Source organism: Balaenoptera acutorostrata, chromosome 18 (assembly GCF_949987535.1).
Source record: "Balaenoptera acutorostrata chromosome 18, mBalAcu1.1, whole genome shotgun sequence".
In the NCBI taxonomy this organism is placed as follows: domain Eukaryota; kingdom Metazoa; phylum Chordata; class Mammalia; order Artiodactyla; family Balaenopteridae; genus Balaenoptera; species Balaenoptera acutorostrata.
The window spans coordinates 8,579,053-8,590,314 of NC_080081.1; the positions used below are offsets into that span (position 1 = coordinate 8,579,053).

At 47.7% G+C, this 11,262-nt stretch overlaps 1 protein-coding gene across 1 annotated transcript; it reads left to right on the forward strand.

Annotated features, from left to right (window-relative positions):
- Positions 1-603: 603 nt before the first annotated feature.
- METTL21C (methyltransferase 21C, AARS1 lysine) lies at positions 604-8,336 on the forward strand. Its single transcript, XM_007196802.1, has 4 exons — positions 604-756; positions 3,823-3,974; positions 6,732-6,849; positions 7,942-8,336. The coding sequence occupies exons 1-4, from the start codon at positions 648-650 to the stop codon at positions 8,334-8,336; spliced, it is 774 nt and encodes a 257-aa protein (XP_007196864.1). The 5' UTR covers positions 604-647.
- The last annotated feature ends 2,926 nt before the right edge of the window (positions 8,337-11,262 follow it).

The following is an 11,262-nucleotide window of genomic DNA, read 5'->3' on the forward strand; positions in this document are numbered from 1 at the left end:
AATCACTTTTGCTCCCGTTTCTTGCCCACGGCCCTAGGAGGCAGGTAGATGTCATCCTTCCCTTTTCTCTGATGAGGAAATGGTGTGGAGGGGATTAAGTGAGTTGCCAAGAGCAAGAGTGGGGAGCCAACCAGCCTCCTGGCTCTCAGCCCCCAGCGCTTTCTCCTACCTTGCGCTAAAGCCTCCGATGAGGAGGGAGCAGCTCCGCATCTGGGGCAAATCCACGATGCCATTAACCCTGGGTCCACAAGGTACCCTTAAAGACGTGTACGGCTGGATCAGACCTTCTTCACCAAGATTCAGTTCCAAAAGCTCTTAGGAATACACCCTAGACTGCAGCAAGGCAGTACCTGTCTGGCTACAGTGGCCCTGCTTTTGCGTTTCTCCAGGCGATGGAAAGGTGGGGTGATGTTTCATGGTCTCCTTCCACTTTGCTCTGCAAAACCAGGATGGCAGCGCCCAGGGAGGCTGCTCTCCCCACCCCGCCCCGCCCCGCCCCGCCCCAGGGAACTAAGCTGAAATGCAGGTGTTCTTTCCGGCCCAGCAGATGCTAAGGCGATAAGCTGCACCTTGCAGAGGCTCTGGGCGAGTCAGACCCGGAGGAGCGCTCAGTCCAGGCCAGCTCTCTCCTCCCTGGCGGCTCCGGGATGGATGCGTGTCTGCGCTCAGGACAGCAGCCCCAGTCCCTGGACGAGGCACCGAGACCCCCGGATGAGGAGGGTCTACAGACAGACGGCAGCAGCGGACCCCCGGGAGGTAACCTCCTTCCTCAGCTCCACATCTTCTCCCCTCTTTTCCTGGGGATGGCGTTTTGCAGTGAACCTCAGGCACAAGAATATCCATTTCCTTTTAACCCTAGATCTTTTTCTTATCATGATGCTTAGTAGAAAAATGCCTTTATGCAAGCAGAAGCATGACACTAAAGGTAACCCCTATGTTTTTATTATTTACCTATCAAAGACCAAAACTTTGTTTTATCCAAATCTGAGAGAGTTAGATTTTTGTAACAAGAACTTTTAAAAAAGAAATGAAATCTACATTCCTTCCTGCTTTTCGCCAAAATGTATTCCTGGCAGCTGTGTCCTTTGGTGGATCAGTGTAAAGTCAAGTGTACTTTCCCATTATGACAACAGAACCCTTTAGTGTTGCTTTTCTGGGCAGGGAATCAGTAGTAAATAAATAACAGACATAACAAATGATGTCATAAGAGCCAAGATATAACATTCAAAACATTTACAGTCAACAGTGAAAAATTATGTCCCAACTCTGTTAAACCAGGATGGTATTCATTTTTACTAAACTGTTTACATAAAAATGCAACTCTGCCCATCCTGAAAATCTGATGTCTCTCAAACTGTCAGACGAGCATAGATGCAATAATTGAAAATCATGTGCAATCAACATAAATTTCTTTTATCTTTGTAGCATGGAAAATGGTCTTATGGAGAATATTTATATGCCCATGTTTCTTTACAATGTTGATCCAGAAAGTACAACCATCAGCTTATGATCTGTCATCTTGTGAAAGGATGAGCCACTTAAAATCAGCACATAGACTTTTCCTACAGTCTTGAGAGAAAAGTTAGGCTTCAGCCGGTTATTTGTGGGAGGAGGGGAGGAAGGAACTGTCTGGGTGACATCGAGGGGACGGAAGCTGGCAGGAGGTGGCCTGGGTCCCTGACGGTGGGTCTGGCTGCTCCAGTGAGGACAGGCTCAGAGGTAAAGAGGGCAGCCCGGTACCCACTCCTCATACCAGATGGCCTGTACCAGCGCCTGCATTTCAGGACTTCTGCGAGCTGATTGTTAAACATGGCCATTGTTAAAATTTAAGTCATGTAAACGTACAATGAAATGGATTATGTAAAAGGTAAAGGAATATGAAAAAACTTGGGTAATAAATACTCACGTCTCATCAGGAATTATTTTCCTACATTTTACGATGACCTGTGCCCTTGAGGCTGTGGAGGGGTGTCGTATCCGTGTGGTAGAAATGCCTGTGATGCTGAGCTGCTTCACCTCTTTCCCAGGGATGGCCACTGTGGGAGCGTCGTCACCATGGTGATGGCCAAACCCTACACGTCAGTGCTTCCTTACCGCCCCCAGGCTGCTTGTTAAACGTTTCTGGGCACAAGATGCTCTGTTCCTCTGCCTTCTTATTTTCTCTGAAACAGAACTCAGAGTCAGCCTCTCAGCCTATGGGAGAAGCTGGGTCCTCTTTGTTGAGTGATAAATTTCAGGTTCATGTTTTTAGATGTTGGTAGTTTCCCTTGTAAGACATGGGTGAGGACCAAAGGTCCTCTCCTCTCCCCACAGCCTCTCCTGGGGCACATGACAGGGAAGGATGACATCTCAGGACTGACTTGGCCACTATTCATCAGCAGGTTCTTGCAAGCTCAGGGAAGTCCTGGGTTTCTGGAAGCTCGCCTTTGTGGTCAGGACAGAGAATTCTCCTTCCAGGAGATCAGAACCCACGGCCGAGAGCTGCAGGCGTCATTGTGCTAATTTACAAACTGGTCATTTGGCCCACACTGTGGTCAAAGACCATTTGGACACTTTTATGTAAAATGCAACACAAATGAGTTTCTGGAAGAACAACATGAAAAGAAGTACAAAGACATACACAATACAAGCTTTGGTTTTTCGTAATCAGATTCAACAGATATGGTCAAGTTGTTGTAAATGTTTCTGAGTGTTCACTGCACATTTCTGGACTCTTCTGGCTGTGACCCTGTTACAAAGCGTTTGCAGAGCCGTGGCACAGAACCGTCTAGTGCGGGTGGAAATCAGTGAAACCTGAACTCTGAGGGGTGGACCCCTGATTAGGCTTCTTCAAAGGCCCCCTACCACTCACCCCGCACTCACCCTGCCCTCACCCTCCTCTACCTCCTTGAGTGTATGTTTCTGGTTAGAGACCTTCAGATGTGCACTGAGTGCTCCTTCCCGCTATTCCATCCCTGGTTACACGTCCGCAGGTAGAGCTCAGGCAGCCGAGGCTGGTCTCATGCAAGTCCCCCCCCCGCCCCCGACTCCTCACTGCCCGTGCCTCTCACCGAGGGTCCCAGCAGCCCCCCGTCTTCTGCGCACGACCCCTCTGTGTGCTCAGCACCCTCATTCTGACCTTATTACTCGCTGTTCTTCTTACGCTGAAACCCCCTGCGAAACCTTTGACATTCTGGGCTTCCATGATGTCAGCCCCGATCAGGTGCTCTTTTCCGCTCATTTTATATGACATCTGAGAGCTGCTTGAGTGGGTCATGAGCGTAAAGGAGTATTTCAGGAAGAGTAATTTAATAGCTGGAGCTCATCTGACAACCTCCCCCAGGACTGCGGAGCTGGCTCGTCTTGGGGTGACCTGTACCTTTTGAGGAGCAGTTGTAGAAGGACTTAAGGAACACGTTCCAGCCAACATGCGGGAATGTCGCATCACTTCAAGACCCAAAAATAGTCAGGTCCACGCTTGCCTCGGGCCTCCTCATGCAGATGCCTCATTCGTGCCGTTCTGTCCGGCGGCCTAGCTTCCTCCTCTCAGCAAAACAGAGGGCGGGACGGATCGACACTGCACTGTCTTCTCCTAAATCGAGGGAAGGGCCCAGGGCATCCTTGGGCATTTTGTCATATGATAAAAATGTCCCATAGAAATGTGAAGTCCCTGTCACCCCATATCATTCAGTTTGTGCTAGTTTGCAGCCGTTGTCACTGATAGCACTCCCCCCTCTGCTTCTGGAAGATTGCTCAGTCTCTTCCCATCTGACTAATTGTACCGAGTGTAGATTTGCACTGGATCAACAAATCATGAAACCGATTTAATTTTCTGTCCCACAGATTCTAACAAGATAGAACCATCGCCTCAAAGCCTCCAGAAGTTTGTTCCTATGAATTACGCCAGCTACACCCAGGAGTACTATCAGTTTGCAGGCAAGAAGATTGTCATTCAAGAATCGATCGAGAGTTACGGAGCGGTGGTGTGGCCAGGGGTGAGGGAGCTGTCACACTGGGGTATCGGGGATTCTGGGGATGAGAACAGCGATTTTGTACAACTGTGGTGCCTTGGACGACTTGCCACGTGCTCTAACGTCCTGTGCTTCTCAAATTGAGGGTCCATGGATGCCCCCCCCAGGGCTGTTGCTGCTGTAGGTAGATGCTGCAGAAACACGGCATCTTTCCTAAAAACAACGATTTTCCTCTATGCTATGTTTCTTGAAACATTATTTTTTCATATTAACATAAACTTGAGTATATTGGGAAGTAGGATGAAAAATCCATATGAATTGTTAAAAACTCAGAAGGAAAGTCTGTAGAGTTTAGATTTCGTAGCGGCCACCTTTGGGCCTCTGCCACAGACCGTCGGGTATCCACTCGCCTTTTCACAGTGTGGCTAGTCCAGTGGAGACGCTTAGGAAATGGTGCTTCATCTCATGCTCTCCCTGCAACAGTCCCCAGAGGATGGAGCTGAAACAGGGGCAAACACTGAATTCAGAGCCAGAAAACCTGCTATGTTCTGGCTGAGTGCACTGTTTCCCCTGGCGGGGCGCGGTGCAGAACCAGGCTGGGAAGACGGACCTCGGAGGCCAGCGCCTTCGTTCTTTCCACTGCAGAGGTTCTCAGCCTGTGCTTGGAGAGGCTGCAGGTCAGAACTGCTCCACTGTTAGCTTAGATGGGAATCCTTCTGGGTTCTTGTTAAATGCAGACTCTGATCCAGGAGGTCGGGCTGGGGGAGGTGGACCGGGGCTGCATTTCTGACCCACTCCCGGGCGACGCAGACCTGCTGGTCCACTGCGTGGCTGTGATCAGAGGTTCCTTGGAGCGCCCTTTGCAGTCTGGGTACCAGCGATGGGGGAGATGGAGGGGGGGAGCAGGGGAGGGACAGCCAAGGGCTCCAGGCTCTTAGAGCTCCCCCCTCACTGACCCCAGCCAAGGAAGCTCGATTTTTACCCCTTATGCTTAATATAAGTATGATTTCCTTCAGCTAAATGTTTTTCTTTGGCTTAACAAGTTTGAAACCACCAAGCGACTCCACAGCTTTGTACTATAGTTGGCAAACAGACACCCAGAGCTGGGTGATCAGAAATCAGGAGTGGAAAAAGACGATTTGTCCACTGGACTGTTTTATTCTTAATAAGGCCTCAGCCTTTCGTGCACCAAACCCTGGCCCTTCTCGGGACCTCAGTTTCCTGAAGGCTGCAGAAGAAGGATCCGTATCGTGTGGGGACGCACCCTTTCCTTGTGGGACTTCAAGAGCGGCTGTGAGAGACGACTTTTCGGAGTTTGCTAGTAGGACTAAGAAGCGGGGGAGCGCTCGCTGAGAGGTGTAGCTGTTCCCGAGGGAAGGTCCGTCCCCAGGTGGTACCCACCGGGCTGGCCTGTCACAGGGCAGGGCCCTTCGGGAGGGACGCCTACAGCCACCCCTTCAGGAACTCCTCAGAGCACACGTCTTGGTGGCTCTGGGTGACACTCTTCCAAATACTGAAACCCCACACAGGGAATAATGCGCCTTTCTCCTCAAGAACCAAAGGCGGCCTCTCCTCAAAACCGCCGCCCCCAGCTGCAGAGCCCCTTGCCACGGGCTGGGTGCTGGTGCTACCTCGCACCTGTGTCCCCGCCCCACTCATCCTCCAGCGCCCAGGGCCCCTGGACGCCCCTCACCTCCCTACCATGCCATTGGGGATTGGTTTCCGTCCTCCCCCCACCCCCGTCCCTGGCCCCCGAGTCCCCTGAGAGGAGCCTAGGAGGAAAGGGAGGGACCCAGGGGCTTGGGGCTGCCACCAACCCTGGCGCAGGCCACCGTGAGCGCGGCATGTCTCGCCCCCTACTGCAGCCTGGGCCCCAGACGGAAAGTGAGTCATAAGGAGCCCAGAGCGTCTGCAGGAAGACAAGGGCTAGACGTGTGTGCAAATGAGAGCGTTCACGTTGCCTTTCCAGCGCAGGATTCGCACTCCCAGCTCCGGCAATGCTCTCGCGCCTACGTACCTCTCCGCAGTCTCCCCCGTCCGCGACATCACCAACCGACGCCCATTGGCTCACACGGGAAGGGACCTTGATCTTCTGTATAGAAATCGATCTAAATTTATTCATTTTTTTTTTACTGTGTAAAGGATGTAACCTCCTTGCTGCTACCCCCCAAAGTGTGGTCCGTGGCTTGTTAGAAACACGGCCTTGAGCCCCGTCAGCCCCACTACACGCGGCCGGGCGTCTTTCACCAGGCCCCTGGTGACCTGCGTGTGCGCTAGAGTTTGGGAAGCACTGCCCGGCCAGTCGAGTGTTTCTTAGATGAACTGCTTTAAAAGAAAAATTCCTACGCAGTTGTTCAGTGCAGCAGGCAAAGTCCAGAGCAACCTGAACGTCGGTGGAGTCAGGAGGGAGGGGGTGGAGCCGCTCACAGCACAAGTCTTACAGCAGGTGGAGGCCTGACACGACTTAAGCAGAGCGAGGGCTTGCTGCCCTGCAGCCCCTCGTCTCCTGGTTCTGGAAGAGCCGAGCTGACCTTCCTGTTCCTGGAGGCTGGTCAAGAGTCTTCTGGTACAGGCGCTTCCACAAGTCTGTGTCTCTCCTTCCTCTGAGGCATGTTACAGCCTTCATATTCCAGAGGTCAAAACACGCCGTTGCACGTATATTTTGATTCTTGTGAGCCCCCAGTAAGCTGAAACTGTTAACATGTCTTTGAGTATTTAACTTGCGGTGGGGAACAGGGTCCCCGGTTTCCAGTGTCCAGGTGACAACTGAATGTTTTTCAGGCCATGGCTTTGTGCCAGTATTTGGAGGAACACGCAGAGGAACTCAGTCTCCAAGGTGCTAAGACGCTCGAAATCGGTGCTGGACCAGGCCTCGTTTCCATCGTGGCCAGTATTCTAGGTTTGTCTGTCTATTCTCGGCCTTGTTTCAAAAGATGGTTGCGGTGACAACAGTGATAATAACCACTTACAACTGTGGGACGGGCTGTGGTTTAGGTGCTTGGCCGTGATGGCGCTCCCTGAATCTGCCCAGATGTCCAGGCTAGAAGGACTACTGTTATCCCCAGAGATAAGATAACTGTGCCTTAGAGGCTAACTCGTCCAATCCATTGATTGTTACCACGTGAGAAAGTTGAAATTCTGAAGGTGTGACTTGAATTCCTGTTGTAAACAGCTATGTTATGCTGTCTCCTGCTTTTCAGTGCAACTATTATCAACTAATGTTTTGGAAAAAACAAAAAATAAGTGAGTGAATCCAAGGTGAAGGCAGATTTATACCCAAAATGCCAGTTGTTAGTCCTGGGAGCTGGGCAAGTGGCGGGTATGTCTGGCCTACTTCAGCCTACACTATTACAGGTCTTCTTCTATCAAAACCAATCTGGAATTATGATTTTGTGAACCTTTATCACTAGCATTAAAATGCCTAAAAATTAATGCATTTAGTAGGGGCAAGAGTCATTCAAAATAGATCATCCCTTAGGAAAGAAAACTAGGTGCTGACACCTCACGTAAGAGAAAACCAAAATCTTCAGATAAAGACAGTTTGGGGAGGAAAACCATTATAAATGATGACAGTAATCAAACGCTAAGAATCCTGGTATGTTTAGTTAATTATTTCGAAATCTCTCAAAACTGCACCGCCGTTTAACTTAGTTTCTTAGAAGACGGGAATGTTATTCTATTTCAATGGTTCTTAACCAAAGGTGATTTTTGCCCCATGAAGGACATTTGGCAGTCTCGGGGGACATTTTTCATGGGCACGACTTGGGGTTTGGGTGGGGAGGTGCTACTTGCATCTCGGGGATGGAGACCAGGGACCCTGCTAAACATCTTACAGGGCACAGGGCAGGGCCCCCCAGGAGAATTATCCAGCCCATATGTCCACAGGGCCAAGGTGAGAAGCCCAGTTCCATCTCCCCCCTGAGAGCATGTGTACCCTCTGGCTGCCCAAGTGTTCCAGGTGATGCGTACAAGTTTCCTCTTTCTCTCTCAGGAGCTCAAGTCACAGCAACGGATTTGCCTGACGTCCTAGGGAACCTTCAATACAACCTTTCAAGGAACACACTAAACCATACAGCACATCTGCCTGAAGTGAAAGAGCTGGTGTGGGGAGAGGGCCTGGAACAGAACTTCCCCAAGTCCACGTGTTACTATGATTACTTGCTGGCTTCTGACGTGGTCTACCACCATTACTTCCTGGACAAGCTGCTCGCTACCATGGCATACCTTTGCCAGCCGGGAACCGTGTTGCTTTGGGCTAACAAGTTCAGGTTCACCACCGATTATGAATTTTTAGATAAATTCAAGCAGGTTTTTGACACAACACTCTTGGCTGAATTTCAAGAGTCATCAATCAAACTTTTTAAAGGAGTGCTAAAATGGGACTAAATTCAACAAGATGCCTTTCGAAACATTAGTGTGTCTTTTGAACAGTGTTAGAAATTTTATAAGATTGCAAAGGTAGTGCACGGAAACAAGTTGTATAACTAGAATAAACATAATATTATAGCAACTCTCCAAAGCAACCAGTTTAGGATTATCTGCTTCATCTAAATATACACAAATAACATGAAAACATGAAAGTAGCTTTGTTGGCTTCCAAGAGTCTCAATTAAGTGTTTAATAAATTTTACACAAATAAATTAACAAACAAGTGGATTTCCCCTCGTTATTTCTGCTGGAAAGCATGGTCTTAAACCTGTCAATATACTTTTGTCACTTGCTTTTTGAAAATGAGCTTGACAGGGTCAGTGTATCTTAATCTGAAGAGTCTACTTTGTACAGACTTTAACTGTAGCAAAGGGAGAGGGTAAAGAGTAATGGAAAACAGTTCTAGGCTTTACACTGATTAAAACTGAAAAATACGGAAACAGTGCTGTAATGAGAAAATGGATGTCATCTCAGGGGCCCAGAACTAGTACCGAGCACACACTCTGCACCATCCCTAGTGCTTCTTTCACAAGTTATTTATTTGTATCCAGCTCTTTCCGCTGTTTTCAGTGGTGTGGTGCAGACATTGGTCACCATTACCTGAAGCAGGAAAACTGTCCCGACTTTTAAAAGAATTTGAAAAAGAATAGATACATGTATAACTGAATCACTTTGCTGTACACCTGAAACTATCACAACACTGGCAATCAACTCTATTCCAGTATATAATAAAAAGTTAAAGAAAAAAAAGAATCCACTTTATAATATAAAAATAAATAAACAAAGAACCATTTTGTCTCCTGTTATCAATCACACAGAAACGTCACAGTTTTGCCAGGGATGGCTTCTCCTGGAACGTTATGTGTCGGCATAGAGGCACAGAATAATCTAGCCCGAAAGCAGGGCTGACAAGGCAGCTTGGCGTCACCGCCCCAGATCCCGGTATCACCCACCACGGGTACCACTGATGGACCAACCTTTCTAGGAATCACTGTTCAAAGCAGACTTTGCCAGTCTGTGGCTGTCTCTCTAATTTCCACAGCAAACTTAATAATCTTCATTCTAAAATTTCATTATCTGAGAAAGACTTACACCCCACTGAAAGAGAGAAGTAGTAATTACGGATAGAAAAGTCCTTGTTACAACAGAGAGCTGGATGTGGCTCACGGATTTAAAAAATAAAGAAAAAAATTTGCCTGTGAACTTTCACGATGTACTGCACGTCCTATTAAAAAGCGCCGTTATTCACCACCTCCCCCTGCAGACATGTACCTCACTCGACTGCTTCTCACTACCAGTCAGGACTGTGAGAGTACGTCCAAAACCCACCATGAACTTAACTTCTCCTTCCACATTAAAAAATATAGCGAAAAGACCAAAAGCCGAAGAATAAAGTGAGAAATTAGGGAACTCTGCAACAATGGTGATTTTCATGTAAAAGTAAGTCATATTTGAAGGATACCAGAATTTATTGTATCTTGACATAACTCAGAAGGTAGTACTTCAAAATCAATCTATTACTAGGAAGTTTCTAACCTTAAAATTACACTAAAATTGGATACTAAAGGCATGTTCTAAAAAAAGGTGTGATTTCAGTGAAACTGGTAGAACTTTTTGTCAGTGAAAAAGCACCTCCGAAAATTCTCTCCTCCGTTAAAGTCATGAGAAAACTGACAAAAATTCTCAGAAGCACGTAGCAATCTTAACCAAAGGCATGTAGCAATCGGAAGCATGTTCACTCAGAACGGCTGAACCTCAGTTAAGAGAGCAATGTGCTTTGTGATGTTTTCAATGGCCCTGTCCCCGTCCCATCTCCTGCTCCACGGCAGCCTTGAAAACCAGCAGCCTGGCAATCCCTGGAGACTGTTCCCCAGAAAACACCACGGGCAAGGCCGTCTTTGACTGGACTCAGATCTCTCGCAGGCCGAGAAGCCTTTTCCCAGGGGTTTGTCTAGATGATTCCAGGCAACTGTACAATTTTGTGGCTGCCTTAGATGATGGCTAACCGTTGGGACTAATTAAAAAGCTTAAAGGGAAAGGCTGGGAAACGTCCAGAGGGGCTCAGAAAGCTGTCATATTCCTGGGTACCAGCCACGCACATCGCGGGGCTGAATGCATCCTCAGGGAAGACCTGGGAAGGACCCAAGTGCTCACCCCTGGCTGACCCTAAGGCTCTGTGCTGCAGGTAGTACTTACAGAGATGCCAAACCCGGTTGTAAAACACGTTCTCTAATTAACATCCAGCCAGCAGCACGACCCTGCGGAGTCACCCTACCCCTTCTGAGCATCTCAATGCCCAGACTGGATTGAACCTGTGTATGTGGGAACCTGTATACGTGTAGGTGAAAGTATGTGTTTGTCAGAGAACATGCATGCGGTTGCTCATGGGTGGACTTTAGACTCTAGATGGCTCAGAAACTGTGCAAAATGTCTGCACGCATATTTGCAGCACTTTTTCATAAAGGGTCTAACGTCTTCATCAGATAAAGGAGTCAATTACTCAAAAAACAGTTACGAATGACTAAGACCAGATCTCTGGTAGGCCTTTTACAGTAGTAAATTCTAAGGGAAGATTTAAAAACCATACACACACAAACACATTTGCTATAAGACAGTAGAGGCCTTTTAATATTGTCTACGTGTGTTTATTTTACGGAGGGAGGAGGAAAGAAGTATAGTAGCCAGAGAGATAAAAATAAAAAATTAAACCTACACAAAAGTTAATCACATTAATAAGATTCGGAAATATATTCAAATAATTGCAAGCCTATAAGAAACATTATAAATTATTTCATGTTGAATTTTTTGTCTATGGATTTAATATATTATTCATTTCTGTTCTAACCCCAAATTTTATTTATGAAAAATTAAGACCAACTTTAAG